Source organism: Drosophila ananassae, chromosome 2L, assembly GCF_017639315.1.
Source record: "Drosophila ananassae strain 14024-0371.13 chromosome 2L, ASM1763931v2, whole genome shotgun sequence".
Lineage (NCBI taxonomy): Eukaryota > Metazoa > Arthropoda > Insecta > Diptera > Drosophilidae > Drosophila > Drosophila ananassae.
The window spans coordinates 23,500,652-23,517,709 of NC_057927.1; the positions used below are offsets into that span (position 1 = coordinate 23,500,652).

The following is a 17,058-nucleotide window of genomic DNA, read 5'->3' on the forward strand; positions in this document are numbered from 1 at the left end:
GAAAACAATGTCTATATGCGAATGAACAACTGTGTTTGATCTGAAGTTGGCAGGCAACATTTGACGCGACCATGTCTAGAGTTACTTAAGTTTATAAATTAAATTGAGTTCAGGCAGCGACCGAGCAATGGAATTTCATTTGCACAGTTGGTTTTTTTGCGTTTAATATGGAAAAGTATTTTGCTTTGTTCTAAAGGTAAACATAAATAATTGTATTTGACATGAATATTATTTTCGGAGGCCGAACATTCCTTCCGAGGGCGAGGCTGACAGCGGGAGGTCGCCAGAAACAATCCAAGAAAAATGTGTTAAGGTCTCACGTGTTTTTCTAAATACACATATTCGAGAAGGCTAAATAAAAAACACTTCCAAGAATTTCTACTCAATTGAATATTATGCGAAATATAATCGTGATGTGAGTACATTTCGTTGCACCAATATTTTCCTATAATAACCAGAACTAATCGCTGTAACTAATCGATAGTTAGACTGAGTTTTTTACATCTAACATGCTTCCGCATTAAACCAGTTGGACACACTGTCTACAAAAAATTCCTTTTTAATTTACAGCTGAGTTTTGGGTAATTCCCATTAATTTAATAAAGCGTGGATCGAGTGGAATATAATAATGACCGGGCAGACGTGGAATGCGAGGTGTCATATTTGGCCTGAGGAAATCGAATAAATAGTTCGTTATTTTAGGCAGCTTTCAATTCAATTGACTTTTGGTTACAAGTAGCATATATATCTTATCGCTCTTGTGCATTGTTTACCTTCGATTATTTGGCCCTGGGCTGTGATCTCAGAAACCACACGGTAGCCGTCTGGCTGACACAATTCCACCATTCGAGTTCGAAGCCAAATGTCAACAACCCAGGTGGGCTTTCAGCCCCATTCGATTTCCCAGAGGTGCACTTTATATTTTTATTTTATTTTTGCCATGACTTGGCTTACAGACGGTCCAAGTTGAACTCAAGCCAATGAGTCAGTGCCACGGTGCGTATACGTAATGTGCCTCTCAACAACATCATTAATTGGCGATTATTTCAGTTGTGAAATTGATAATGAAAGACCGATTTTATTTATTCTTGTGACTCACTTCTGATTCTGTGTTTTTCTTGAGGTAGGTCAATAATTTTATAATCTGCACATCTCATAAATGGCTTTTATGCGGATCATCTCATTCTCATATATTATTTTAATGTATAAATGCCAATATGATCTATAAATAATGATTAAATTTTTGCCATTTATTTATACCTGTGAAGTACTTATAAATTATCAAATTTTGTTAAATAGCGAGCGGCTAACATTAAGATTATCTATAAATAATCTGCCTCCGATTTACCAAATATTCATAAATAATTATTATTTGCTGTTTCGATTTTTGGCTACACGGAACAAAACATAATTTATAAATGTTATTGCCTATTTTTTTGAGGTTCATAAATTGTAAAGTTAGTTTTCCCGGTTCTGGTCACAATTGGCTGAAAGTTTCTTAAATAATCTAAGAATGTAAATGGTTAAAAATATGATCATGCATCTAAGTTACAAATAGTCAGGCCACATGCAACATTCAACAATAATACATAGATATCGTATAGTATATATCTTGGGAGGATAGATAATTGAGTCATGCAGGTGGCGTATTAGGGGTTTATTAATTTATTTGATATGGCTCTGGCTCATTTGCATTTGGTGTGTGTTGGTGTGTGCGAGTGTTGAGGTGTAGGTAGTGGGTGGTTGGTGGTGGAACTGTGGGCTTCTGTGAGCAGGTGGAATTGTTAGTTGCAACTTACCTGCGCACTGGTATCGACAAATTGTCAACGCTGCGTGACAAACTGGAAACATCTTGACTAGCCCTACGTGACCTGGCACGTTAGCAAATCATAAGGAGCACATCGGGGCAGGCGAACAAAACCAATTAAATGAGCAAATTGTGCCAAAACAAAATATAGTAAATCGAAAAAAGCAAAAAGGGAGAAAATCATACAGTAAATAAAAAATATAATATATAAATTACGCAATACAAAAATATTTAAATACAGACAAAACGCTGATAAATAAATGTATCTTGCCCGGATCACCCGGATCGAGCTGGTTTAACAAACGCCAATTTTGTAGAATGCACACGTAGTAAGAGAAATTCCTAACCCTGAGACTCATCCCGTCTAATGGTTAGCCCCCGTGCTATCCATAAGTGCGAAATACAGGAGGTATTGTTTATAATACATATATATTGTTAATTCTGGGGAATTGTCACGTCCCGAACAGGGTATATCTATAAACTATATGGAATTTTTTGAACATATCCCAAAACTTGGAAAATTTTCAAAGGTTCTTAGAAAATGTATTTTTTGCCAAAACACATCTCTAATTATCATAAGAAACTTTGAAGAATTCGTCTGAAAGATGTACTTGAAAAATTAACATTAATTCTAATCAGTCGATGGTATCGATATGGAAGACCTTTGATTTTTGTGGAAAGCACTTGAACACCTGCTAATAGCATGTTTAAAATCGGGGGCCGAAATATTCGTACTTCAGCTGTCAAGGGTGAGGTGAAAACCATTTCTATAGACCGATATGATATGAGTGTGAAAGTAAAAAATCCCACACGACTTTTTCTGTTAAGATTGCCAGAACCCAAGGTTAAGCGAAACAAAACTCCCCCAATTTCAGCGAAATAGTCCATGGTCGAAATCATTTGGCACAGACAGTTTATCTTAATTTGGGGCAATCATACACGATTGCCGAAATGACACTATAATTTAATAAAATAGGTGTTGAAGAAATTTATGGGAACTAATTGAATGAGATAATTGAAAATTTAATGACCATTTTTAATTTATTCAAACGAACTAATCGCCAGCCCATTATTTTTTCTTGAAGAAGTAAGATCTTTAATAAAATTCAATGAAAGTTTCTTCGGTGCTTGTTCACTTTTATTTACATTAAAAATTTTGGTAGTTTTCGCTTAACATTGACCTAAAACGCCGAAAAAAGGCAAACCCCGGTGGGCAAACAAAGGAAATCCATTACGAGGAATGGGGGACTGGGAGGTCTGGTGCGTACGTGCTTAAGATCATGTTTTGGATGGTTTGGATTAAAATGCTCTTCGGCTTCCAGTCACCCGGAAGTTGGATTCAAACACAAAAGAATCATTTTAATCGAGGAAGTAAGATTTATCATAATATTTTTGTTCATATTACACACAAGTTTGTTTCTTGTCTCATATCTTATCCATGATCTCAAGACTATTTCCAAAAGGTACTTTCCAAGTCGGCTGACAGAAACGTTCGGCATCTTATCGAAAATACTTTATGATCATCATAAAGATACGGATTGGAATAAAATAGAAATACTGCCAGATATTGGTTAGCAGCAGGTTACCTTAATTTCTGTTTCTTACCAGTAATATTGTGAAGTAATTAAAACGTTCTGCATGTCGTATTTATTTTATAACACTTTATAGAGAATCTTTTCATTACTTGTTTTGTTTTAACCTGAACAACAGAAACCAATTAAAATTTTAATTGAATGCAATTTTTGGTATAATACATATTTTAGTTAAAGCCGAGTATTGGATATCGATTACTGGGTCGATCAATCATACGCCGTGTTAGCCCACAGCGGGGACAGATGAGAGAGTGGCGGGGAAAATGAATGGAACGAAACTAAAACAAGCAAAAGATAAATTCATTTGACACTCTGTTGACTTTTAATGATTCAATTTTGCTGTCATTGCTGTAGTTTGTGGAAAATATTGATGACAAAATTAATTGGCTTGTCGGAGGAGCCAGCCGAGCTGGGAAATACAAATAAAAGACGGCCAAAGTCGGGCCTTATCAGCTGGGAAGCGGAATAAATACAAACAAACCGAACAAAACAGCCAGCAAACTGCAGCAGTTGTCTCCCACTGTCACGTGTTTTCCGTATTAATTTATTTTCTGATTTTGATATAACTTTATTTAGCTTTCGGGCCAGGGAATGTGCCTGCGGCGCCCACACTCTGATAATCGTGTTTAAACTCCCCCCTAAGGTAGTGCCTTCTCTCCACTTCATAATTAGAATTTTTATGCCGCATTGTTATCTCTATTTGGCCTGGCTTTCGGTTGGCTAAAAAAAAAACCTGACTCAAATAAAACGGAGGGAATGCTGTTTGTATTTGCTCGTCCGCTGCTACCAAGTTAACGACCAAGAAAAAGGTTAATTGGATTTTTGGTCACATTTTGGCCGCTTAGTGTGCCATTTTTGTGTCAGCACGTGAGACTGGCTTTAAATGTTCTATCATTGAATTTTTTCTCCAGGGATGAGGCAATGATACTGCCATCTTTTTGCCACTCAATTGATTCCCACAAGCACTGAAATATGATCACTCATGAACCCCATACAAGGCCAGGGCTTATTCAATCTGCACTTGAAATTAATCCTCCGCGGCAGGCACACAAAAAAACAAATTTGGGTTAAGGTTGGCCTTCACCCGCACCGGAGCCCCGAAGAAAGTAAACGGCTACTGCCTGCTATCATCGTATTATCTTATTTGTAGGTATATTTGTTTATAAAAAGCATTTTGTAAATATTTAAATTGGGCGGACAGCCTTCTTAGTCATTCGCAGACTCGCAAATAATCGTCGCACATTCATATTGTCCGCCAACATTTTTTGGACTGGCCTTAATTGAAACAATTAATTGCATTTTATATTACTTTTGTAATGCCTGCCGGGTGTGAGCACGACTGATTGTGGTCAGTTGCCTTTAATTTCTCGGCGCCAGCGGCAGTTGTAAATGAAAACATCACCAACTCGTTTGATATTTTATTACTTATTTTTTTTTTTTGTTTGCCACCTTATTGGTATTCATAAAAATCTAGTTGGGTTGTGTGGGGTGTTTGGCAGGCATTTAGCATGGGGGCTATAATTTTTGGTGTGAGTGCGTGAGTCTCTAAGCCCAATGAGTGGGAAGCTGTCAGCCTGACTTCATTAGCGGCCTATTGAGATAATTCCTAGGGGTGGCCTGGCTGAAACACCTGGCCAAAGAATCAGCTAGATCCGGACTGACGAGCCCCTTCAGAGATTGGGAATCTGAATCCGCTAACAATATTGGGGAGTATTTTTCCTATTGACCTTCACTTTTATAAATTCCTCAAGCCAAATACAGAAACAAAGCAAAAGAAAGGCAAAGGCAAAGGCAAAGGCACTGACAGTGGCAGTGGCTGTATTTCAATAACCAGTTTTTGGCCAAAATTCAAAATATTTACACAAACTGACGCAGCAACAACAAGCTGACGGTGAGAAACTGTTATCTTTCATTTAAATTGAAACTTGCTTTACGTAAATTAAGATAAGACCACCTTATCACACTCGGTCTGGGGAAAAAAAACAAACACTAAATAAACAAAAGAACAAAGCGAGACTTCCAGTTGAGGCGAATGAGAAATTCATTTGGATATCAAACGAATTTCTCCAATCGACAGAGAACAGAAATGAAATGTGACTGATTGATAGGAATTTATTCGAAGGCAATTGCGTAGGTGTTTCAAGAAATTGCATTTAATTGGTTTTAAAGAGATCTCGTTTACTGTAATGAATATATTTAATGCCATTAAGCCCTAATTGCTTTGCACATTTCGTAATAAATTTACAAGTAATTTGTATTGTAAATAAATTATGAAATATAATTGACTGAGCACACACTGAGAATCGAGTTTAGCACTCTGCCACTTTGCATTTGCATTAAATCACAATTTTTTTGTCGACGGACTCGGGAGTTTCGGGTTTCGAACGGAGATCGCGGATCAAATGTCTCGCTACGCGTCAGTACCATTCGCAACTGACAGACAGAGGAAAAATAAAAGTTATCCCATGGATGGATGACTGGTGGATGTCATCGTTATCATCATCATGGATATACATATACACCCATATATACTGGCCATTCCCTGGCAGAGTGCGTGCCAGAGTGGCATTAATATAGTACATTTATCAAATCAGCAGCCAGCCGGGCACAATAAAAGGTCTCTCTGGACTTTGTGCGCTCTGGCACGTAATCAGCCGGGCTCAACCGATCCACAGTTTTGATCCGGTCTCCGGAGTGTAGTGGAACCCAAGTTCTCCCATTCTAACTTTCAGTTACGCTGACAATTAAGTTACGTCTCCCCCGGAATCTTATCAAATTTACTTAGGTAATTAAGAGAGCTCACTAAATTAGCTAAATAAATAAAAAGCGTGAAGGGAATTTCATTTCACAAAGTCAAAAAAGCTAGCAAAAACCATTTAAAAAATAAATATATCGGAGACTTTCTAACAATTTCTTTTCAAGGTGATAATAATTTTAATATTTACATAACTACATATCTGGTTTCCAGCAAATTCCTTCCTGATCAATCAACACATCACACCTGATCATTAGTGGCCTGTCCTACCACCTGAAACTCTCATTCAAATTTAAATGTATTACCTAGTCCGAGCATTAATTATCTTGAAGAATTTGTCCGGGCTAGGGTAATTAATTTCATTTTATACTTGTTTAGTAAGGGGCAAAAACAAGGCATTACAAATTATAAACAAATAAGTGAGAATACATATAGAGCTTAATGCAAAGGTAGGTCTAGAAATGAATTACGGCACTATTCGCTTTATATGGAGTGGCCGATCATAAACAGAGATAGATGTTGATACCGAAATGTCAGGCCAGCCGAACCCAAATGGGGTCTTTGGTCAGTACCCCACCATTGGCGCCCATAAATCGCCCGATTATAAACAATTTTATAAAGTATATACAATATACATTCGTCAAGTACCTGTCACAAATTTTTGTTGCCTTATTTTCGTTTGTTGTACAGTATTTATTTATTGTTTCACCAAACTCTGTCCAACCGCCCTCAAGGGGGCGTTACGAGTTAAAAACAAGAGTTAAGTGTACATTGTACGGAAAGTACCCTGTTCCCCGTTTTCGTGCGCTAATTTGATAAGCTCAAGTGGTTTGGCATAAACCAAGATGTGTGTTTTCTTCTTTCCCATCAGATACGCAGACATTTTCGAGTGCGGGTTCGATAGTTTCGAACTTGGATCGGTGTACTCACTTCATATAGGTGAGTCACATCACTTCTTTGAGCCCTCTAATGGGGGGTTCTCTTTGAGGTTCATGAATCAGAATGGAATACACCAATTATGATGGGTTTGTATAGATAATAAGCTCTTTGATAAAATTCGCAAACTGAGTCAGGGTGTTCCTCCCATCTATCTAAGAATTTGCCCAAGTGCCTAGGCAACACACTGAACTCTATAGACAAAGTCAGAACCTCTGACAATTTATGACATTTGCATACAGTCGCGCACATGCATATAAGCTGCTCAAATATTTACCCAACTCGTTGTGGTATTTAGCTAACTACTGTGTGGGCATTATCCATTGGCTCAAGACCTCAACTCACTGACTAACTGACTGACTGACTGAATGACCAACTGACTGACTGATTGGGTGACTGATGATATATGACAACAAACTTGGATGGCAGATAGAAACAGAAGCTAAATTGGAATCCCAAAGCCGTAGAGGGGGAGTGAGCAAATAGGCACGTGAGTGGAGACTGGAGGCTGTTTGGTTTCGTTTCTAGCAGAGCTCAATTAACAATCTCAAGTGCCAGACTTGTGGGGGCTTAGCTAACTCTTTGGATGGGAAAAAAATATACCTTACTTTAAAGTTTAGGCCACAAAAAAAAAGACTCTTGAAGCCTAAAATCTATACAAGTTCAGACATATCTTTACTCTTCTGATTTTATATCGATCATATTCATATCGCGTGCCATAAAAACGTGCTATTCGAATAGGTCGAAAAATTGAGCTACTTGTATAAATCGATTGGCGTGGTAAATAGGGAACGATATAGCCTATATATGGCCAATTACTTTTATTGCCTTTGTTTACATTCAGTTGGACAATTCGCGATACTGTGCGCTCTATTAATTTTTTACAAGTTTAATTGACATTGGAAATTGTTCCCATAACTCTTACATAAAAAAGTCCATAAGGCCCCTGTACTCGCTGGAAGTTATCAATTAATAATTTGCATATCTGGATTTCATAGGTCAATATTTATATTTGAAAGAGGAAACAATTAGTAATAACTAAGCTCGGGCAATTAATGAAAAGCGCCAACCTTGGATTATTTGCTCATCAATATATGTTTTCACCCACAAGGGTTTTTGTTTATAAAGCCTTTCAGTCAATAATTTTCATTGTTTCTCGTTTTTAATTAAAGAAAAGCACAAAACAAAACAATCACAAATAATCAAGAATAATTAAAATGCGAAGCAAGACACAAAAAACAAAAAAACACACGACTAAGTGTGACAAGTGGAAAGAAAATAAAAAAAAAAAAAACAAAATGCTGGTAATTAAAAGTAAGATATTATATGACGAGAACAAACAAAAAATTCCTTGTTCATTTTTTTTTTAAGGAAGCACAAATTATACCAAAAATATCGACATCAGTTAGCAATATTTATAAACCGAGACATATGTATTATTCAGGAGCATAAGGCTCCAGTAATCAGCTGAATTTTGACAGACTTTCGCGACTTTTCTCAGGGGAGAGTCTGGCTATAATTGCCTTGGCCGGGGGCTAAGATTTGTGCGGGCATTAAAAAATAATTATTATTATTGTGGCCAGCAGCATAACGAGGCTTATTCCGGCTCGCCTGTCAGCCAGCCGGCTAATGGCCAGAAAGGTGGGCCCGAAGGCTGAAACAGATCCAAGATCCGCAACTCCGCAGCTGGGCGTCTGAGGCAATGACTCGACCAGCTTCCCAGGTCGGGGTCAGTAGTGAATGAACCCCCGAGCTCCCATCCGGCGAAGGTCTTTTTCGCAATAATAACAGGTGGGAGGATCAACGAATTTTAGGTATTTGGCAGTTTTGTTTTTTCCATATTTGCCAATCAACTAAAAATACAATGCTTAAGACTACTGTTTTGCAGCTGAAGGGGTTATCTGGCTAATGAATCTAACTGGGGGTCTAATTGATAGTTTTTAAATAGTTTTTATATTCTGACATTCCTTCGAGAACAGGTTATAGACCTGACAGTACAGATTGTTTTCTATTCTAGTTCCCCTTCTAAATTGTGTTGATTAAATTAAACATGGACTCTCCATTCAAAAGTTTTTAATCAAAAATGAAACATGTTCTACTTAAATGGAAAATCGAAAACCAATCGAAAAATGTTCAATCCTGATGAATGATTGGTGGCGAGTGCGTGAATCGTTATGCTTAATTGGCAGTCAGTCGATTGGTAATAAACCAGCAGAGAAAATGTCTCAAGACGCACCGTATAAATTAAGCTCAAGGGAACCGGAAACGCAAACAGTTCGCAAATGTATCTGAAAGTGTGTATATCTGAGAGAGTGTGGGAGTGCTGCATGCCGGCAATTAATCACATCTTTGACGGGTGTTAGTTCAACATTCGCAGGGGATTTGGGGAGCTGAGGGAACTGTGGGATCTGGGGAAGCAAAAGGATGATGGGGTGGGGTTGGGCACAAAGGATCTCTTACGCAATCGATGCATTTTAGTCACTTGGCAAGGCGCTTGTTAAACACGCAGACACGCAGAGTTATATGCTTGTATTCATAAGATACGGCAGCTGGCGGAAATGGCAATGGAATATCCGTTTGGCTGGCAACGAACCTGTTCTTGAAATTATCGGGCACGAATATGTTCCACCAGGAGTGGCGCTTCTCGCGCGGAAAATACTCCCCGTGGCTGGGATCGGTAATGTCGTCGTCATCGTCGTTTCCATTCGCATAGCTATTGGACCGCTCCACCATACTGTCATTGGTCAAGTCGCTCTGCGATTCGCTGCACAGCATTCCGGAGTCGAGGCTCCTCTGGTTGATGTACTCCATCTTCTTGCGCCGGTGCCGGTCCAGCTTGGTCTGCAGCGAGCTGCGTCTGCGGCGCTGCCGGTCGTTCGGTGGACCCTCATAGGAGTTAAGTCCCTGGAGCACTGGCCTGGGCGACTGGCTGCCATCTTCAAAGTATGTCTGTTTGCCTGGCTCATTCGGCGAGCTGGCCCGGATGTTCTCCTCCGAGCTGTAAACTATTTCCGGGCTGGTTGGAGTTCCGGAGCCATCGGACTTTTCGCTGCGGACAGCCGATTCATACGAGTCTTTGGTGGAGTTCTGTAAGAATAACAAAGAAAGGAGAAATTTTATTAAATATTATTTAATTATGGTTGTCTTTTATACTAATCTAAAGTATGATAACCTGAATACTAACACATTTTTTTTTTCAAATCCTAATTATTAAAGCTGATTTGTTGATTTACAATATCATTTTAAAACTCCTTAAATAAATCTTTTAAGTGATTAAGTGTTTAACTTCTAATTTAGTATTTCTATTAAAGCCTACTTTAAAGTCCCTACTTCAAGCTCAAAGATAATTTATAGATCTTTTTATAATGACTTTTTGGAAATATAAATTTTACTTGATCGACTTTAAGAGAATACTATGACCTTCTGACATTTAAAGCGTTGTTAAAATTTCTATTAAATCACTTTACTAAGTTGGTAACTAAACTAAGAACTCTCCTATATATCTATGCATATAGACTATGACTGATAACTCACCTTATTACTATCACGCCGCAGGAAAGACACGGCTATGGAGCTGCGGCGCTTCTGGGTCTTGTCCGAGGATTTGCTGGAGAAGAGGCCCAGAGCCAGGGAGCTGCGTCGCGGGGGCTTCTGTGGCGGCAGTGGGGCGGTGACATTCATACTGGATTCGGTGTCTCCGTTGTCGCCATCGTGCTCGTCGATGTTGACCAATGACGGTATGGAGGCGCTGGCCCAATCCTTGCGCATTCGGTACTTGCCGCTGTCGATGATGCTCATTGTTTGGATTGGTTCTTTATACTCGATTTTCGGTTCAGTGCACTTCTTTGATATAGGCGGTTGGTTATACGTTGCTTACCGTTACCGTTACCGTTAATCGATTTGTGCTGTAAATATTCCATCCGATTAATTATCATCAAAAAAAAAAAATGGCCATAGCTTTGTTAATTGCTGCGCTCCAATTGTTGCCCTCCTCCTCCTGCTAGGTTCTCCCCATCTCTTTCACTACGCCCCAATCTATCTCTCTCTCTGTTTCAGTGCGGTTGCAAAACTTTTACTTTCAATGAACTCCATTGAACCGGCATTAGCGTGGTAATTAGCAGGCCGTTGTCGGTCGAGCGGAACGTTGTCGTTGCGACACAACAAAAATATACAAAAAAACAAAAAAAAAAAAAAAAAAAACAACAAATAATTCAGCACCAAGTATCGCGGTATCGCAATGGAATATCTGAGTGCATCGGGCTCGAGTACAAAGCACTATCCATCATTAAAGGGGCTGGATTTTCCAAAGGGGGAGATCAGGGCCGGGATCATTAGGGGGAATGAGTGGCACCCAGCAGCGCCCCGGTGTCAGAGATGAAGTCACTCGTCAGATTGTTAGAAAATTAGCAGCTACTATCGCAGCAACAAGATCGATCTGTTGCCATTAAATGAATATTCAAAAGTTCGAACACCGATTGAGCAATCAGATTTATTGATATTTCAAAATTTTAATAATGAATAAACCGGAATCCATTGTCAATGATAAATGTAACAAATTTTTTGAATAAGACAATGTTACGTCTAGTTTATCCCTTAATAGATAAATTATAAACTAATCTGTGATAGACCCAATACGTTCTCCATGTTGCGATTCAAAAGTAAGCCCTTCAATAACCAAAACCTATTAATAACCGTCTCAGACTTGATAGTAGAGTCAAAACCCTCTCACTTTTAAACCACTTGCCTTTAAATAATATCCGCACTTAGCCACTTCATTACCCGGAGCCGAGCGGAGTTGGCAACAAACAACAAAAGCAGTTAATAATGTAAATTAACTGAAAAGCTTCATGACATCATGGCCCAATAACAATGGGCAACAACCTACGACAACAAAATACAGCAGCCTATACAGCAGCATCGGTTATTACAGAAACCGGCACAGAAACTCAATGAACAACAAACTGCGATGATGACGACGATGACGGAGTAGAATCTCTGGGTGGGACGATTGCGGGATGTATCGCCCGGAGGCACTACCCCTTTGGGGGGCTCCACAAAGATCCACGCCACTTGGCCGCGAAATCGAAAGTGCTTAAACTTTTAGCTCGACTTGGCTTACAACTCGACATCAACTGTCGCTATCACACGACTCTGGCTGGAACAATAGAATCGACTGACAGCAATTTTAGGGGCGGGCCGGTTCGCATATGTTTCTGTAAACTGCCAGACGTTACAATTTAACGCCAGATCGAGTCGTTTCGTGTGTGCCTGGGTATCCATTCAATTCTCACCCAGTTCCCCCCCGGCTCCGGTCAAATTATAGTTAATGCTGCCATCGGATAGGGGGAGACTAATTGGAAAGGGTCATTAGACCCCACCGATTAGACTGGGAACTGGGTTGGGTTGAGTCTCTAACATGATCCTCTAATGAGTTCTGGCCATTAGATGGTTTCTACAGGAAACACCTTCTTAAAACGTGTTCTATTATCTTTATATTTTATTCAAGAAGCCTCTTGATGTAAAGCCAAATGCTTTTGGGAAGATAAACCTATAATGCATGTAACCAGTGGACAGAGAGTGAAGTATACCGGATCCCAGATTATTAGATCACTCGAGTGGCCCACTTCCCCACACCTGGTTGCATGTGTCCCTGGCATTATCTATGGAGTAGCGACTTGCAGATTTGAAATGTTTAAGTAGAGTTTGTGCACAAACACTCGAAACGGGGAGGCCGTAAGTAGGCGACGCCTTATCGGGCCGAGCATATAGGAAGAGTGCCATTTGAATACGGCTATATAATGGAAAAAAGCCAACCTTGTCCGCTCGATAAGTGAGCAGCAGCTGGAACTCGAAACTGAGTGAGAAACCGACCACAACCGGTCGAGCTCAAGGCGCTTACACCGTAAACCCAACTCTCATCCAAAGCGAATCGAGTGCTGGCTGGAGGGGATTGCGGATTGGGGATCGGAATGGAATCGAATGGAGTTCACGCTTGATGGCCAGTCGGCACGTACATAAGTCACGGGTCTAGGTCTGGGTCTAGGTCTTGGATTTTTTACACGGACTCCATTTGAGCGCGAAGGTGGGATCTGGCCATAATTTATTGCCCATATTAATAACCCATTGAAGAGTCTTTTATTTGGCGGTGGCGTGCCTGGCCAATTGTGCAATACGCGCATAAATAAATAAATAGATAAAAGCATAGTGTCCCAAAGTCCAAATTCAGAGTCTTACTATGTCAATGTCATGGCGAGTTGGGCGAATAGCCGGTCATGCATCGGGATTCAATTGGGATCTAAACTCTACTTTTTCAAAAACATATTTTCAATGAATCTATTCAATAACTGGAAAATGCCGGGAATGTAAATCAACCAATTTGTTCTCGTTAATTGCTGAAGATGCTTCAATAAGTGTGGTGATGGTGATAGTGGTGGGCCTAGAAAATATAATGCAATCTGGGAGGCATAAAATTTTCCACGAGAACGGAAAACTACAGCACGTGATAAGGGCTGATAAGGTCAGAGCACAGCCAGTGGCACGAGAGCCGAGAGTTATAAATAGGTCTTCGGACTGGATCGGATCGGTTATCCGTGATGCGTATGGAGGAGCGCCAAACAAGCGTCCATACATACGACGAGGTCACATGGGGCTCTGGGGGTCTGGCGATCCGGCGATCTGGTGCCGGCAGCTGCAATTTGCTGTGCATGGCAAGGTCCAATGCAAATGCTGATAAACTGCAATGTGCTCGAGTGTGAAAACTTTCCATAGTCTATGATTGCTGGCAAATGGCAAACAAAACAAGCCACAGAGCATCGCATCACTCGCATCGCTAGCAGGAAGTTTAAATCGGAATTGGCGGAATAATAAACTTTGGCCAGCCACTCTGCCAATCAGAATGGTTAAACTGTCCGATGAAAGTGATTTATGGGCCCACTTGGCCAGGCTAATCTCGGAGATTTAGTTTTACGATTGAGGGAAATCCAAGAAATATAGCCTTGATAATATGGGATTATTGATTGCGGTGAGCACACATGCCCAAAATCGGACTGCATTAGGCCCGGAGATTAAACACGCAAAATTGCACTTTCGTTTTCTGGTTTTTTGCTGCAAATGTATCTCGCAGATACACAACCACAGACAGTGTAAGCACGTTATGGGGCCAAATGAATTGAAAATGCGAACAAGCAGAAGAGACAACATGCAACAGACACAAAAGCAGCAACTGAAACAAGCGCAACACGACGATATAAATAAACCCACTCAGACGGCACAACAATGGTTAGCACAGAGAGCGCAGGCGACGAGATACAAATGTATCTATACACGACAATTGGCGGATACATCGCGTGTGCCCGGCATGTAAACGATATGTCTGACGTTGTGTTGAAGTAATTTGCTACATTAATGCCCTAAACAGTTGAGAGAGAGAGGCGTGGCTGCCCCAGATGAAAGGGAAATCTAATTTGAAAATATTCCAACTGAGAGACATTTAATTTAACATTTTATGGCTTTCATCTGCTGATGCTGCTGCCTCCTCCTCCTTATAATCTTCGTAAGCAGCTGCCAATTGTTTATAAGGCTTACTCCTCCCACTACCCCCCACCACCACTGTTAGCCATCGTCGCTGGCAAACCGGTTGAACAAACAATTTGCTAATAATCGTCTTAAATTCATAAATTTCGATATCATGTGCGACACCCGGGAGCAAACAAAACGAAATTCCAAGCCATTTGTCGGGTAGAAATCCAGTAAGTAGTACTCCTAGGGTTGTCGCCTGTCGCCAATTTGCTCCATAAATCACAAAATCGGAATAATTAATTGGTGAACTGATCGGTTCGGTTTCCCTATTACAACCGATAATTGTGATTGTGAGCCCCCTGTCCCCCAATGATCTTTTCGAACTGAAAACAAAACTGGTCGCGCCAAAGTGTCGATGAACCGTGCCAAGTCGAAGCCTTTGTGCGTGTGCGAGGGAGACACAGAGAGTGCAAGCGCAAAGATACAAATGTATCTACATGTGCCGGCTACCGTTTTAGCGGGCGTTGTCATTAGCAAAAGTGTCAAGTGGTCGGCGACGACAACAGCAGTGTCTCAGCCACATTCGCCGGAAAACAACATTCGTCTCAATTGACGATAACTCTGCGAAATTCTAAAGTTTACATATCTGTAAGATACAGTTCTGTTTATCCAGTCGGTTGCATTTCCTTTTCGGAATCACAAGTACATACGTACCGGCAATCAAATAGCCCCGGCAACAGACTGCGCCAGCAATTGCATCAGCAGTTCGGCGCCGGTTTGTTTAGGCCCAGTTTCGCATGACAAGACGACGGCTGCGACTTTGGCTTTGGCTTTATTAATAGACCCCCAGATACACCGTGTTTGCTCACTGGCGAATTCCTGCCTGCTGCCTGGCTGTCCATTCAATCACCTAACCAACCAGTTTACACTCGGCCTGGCTTGCACACCTAATGCGTTAGGTGGGGTCCATAAAGTGGGCGTGGGCGTTAACGTGGGAGTGTTCCTTTCTGCGATAAAAACAAAAATGTATATTCTAAGCTGGGAGAAAAATGGGTGGGGTGATTGGATCAGGTGCTCGTTGGTCATCGATTCGAGGCGTGTGGGGTGGGATTCTTGGCAAAGCGGCCCTATTTGTTTATTTCTTTAGTTCATTAATGACACTCCTTTGAGGGCATTCAGTGATGAAAGGTGGGCTCCAGTGAGAAATCGTATTTCATTCATCAGACTTCAAACTGATATAGGAATCTCAACCACAGAACATGATCATATTCCTCTATTCTAGCCATTTGAGAATGATATTTATAAACTACTACTAGTACTACTTATAAACAAGGTATCATCCAAACCCCCTTTCTTTTTACCAATTAAGTTGCAAATTTTATCTGGAAGATAAAATGGTAACACAATTCTCGAAAATTCGTCTCCAGATAAGCGTTCCCCGAAATTTGAGATTCGTTTTTGGGTTACAGACACCACCTGTGTATCTGTGGGTGCGGTGGAGCTCCACAATTAATAACAAACACCCTTGGAATATCGAAAGGAAATCATTTTGTTTGCAAACAAATATGAACGAAGCTCTCCGTCCGATGACACAATAATCTTATCATCATCTGGAATGCTTAGAACAAAGGCCGGGTTCTTTGGTATTCAAAACACGTACAAAGTTTTGACCATAAAAATTCCAGATTCGTATACCGAAGAGAATACGATACATTTCAGAACTGCTGGAATCTTACAGATGATAAAAAAAATTAGTAATGATGATTAATGTTTGTACTGAACAGCCAGTTTAAAACGAAAAGTGAGACATTTTATTTCTTAATATTATTTAATCATGGACTGAGTATTACTTAGACACTCTTAAATAAATCCGATTAAATATTATGGCTTTTGAGCAAAAAGTCTCAAACTTCCAACAACACCTGTTCTATGGGTCCTAAAGTATTAATAAATTTGTGAACAAATTTCGATATAAATCCGGCTAGAACTCATGATACTCAAGAGCCGCTAACGACAGACTGACAAACAAGCTGATATGAGGGGCATATTGGGGGGACAGTGGTGTCAAAAGTGATGATGGGGGGCTACTGGGGGATTATTGGTAACTGGAGAGCGGGCATTGCCTGGCCGACATGGCGACATGAAATGACATAATCCATAACCGTGACACTTGAGCCGATTTGTGTGAGAACCTGTGCTGGCCGCAAAAAGAATGCTGACTTGGTCGCTCCCCCCGTCTCTCGAGTGCCCAGAACATGTATGTATCTCTACCTGAAAGTATCTGTATCTTTTGTGCTCTCAGGCCGGTCAACAATTAAAGTGTTCTGGCTGACTGTGGTTTTCGCGGCTCTCGATAATTATTTACTGTAGTGCCAAACAAAAACAAAAGTATCTTACCATGGCGGAAGTCGATCCGTTTTGCGACGCCTTTGTTTAGTGAAACCAGTTCG

At 40.4% G+C, this 17,058-nt stretch overlaps 1 protein-coding gene across 16 annotated transcripts in view; it reads right to left on the reverse strand.

The window, feature by feature from the left end:
* The window catches only part of LOC6498859 (TLD domain-containing protein 2), a 70,482-nt gene that overhangs the window by 28,322 nt on the left and 25,102 nt on the right, over window positions 1-17,058 (reverse strand). For 5 of the 16 annotated variants that reach the window (XM_014910301.3, XM_032456364.2, XM_014910297.3 and 2 more), the window contains exons 3-5: window positions 10,625-10,995; window positions 9,684-10,177; window positions 1,800-1,871 (exon numbers count right to left, since the gene is read on the reverse strand). The exons of 5 other annotated variants lie outside the window; for them this stretch is intronic. In XM_014910301.3, the coding sequence (XP_014765787.1) occupies window positions 1,800-1,871; window positions 9,684-10,177; window positions 10,625-10,888 (830 nt within the window). In that variant the 5' untranslated portion in view covers window positions 10,889-10,995. Of the gene's footprint in view, window positions 1-1,799; window positions 1,872-3,412; window positions 3,476-9,683; window positions 10,178-10,624; window positions 10,996-17,058 lie in introns of those variants that run through there. 6 more of the 16 variants (XM_014910281.2, XM_014910296.2, XM_014910291.2 and 3 more) reach the window with 3 other exon arrangements.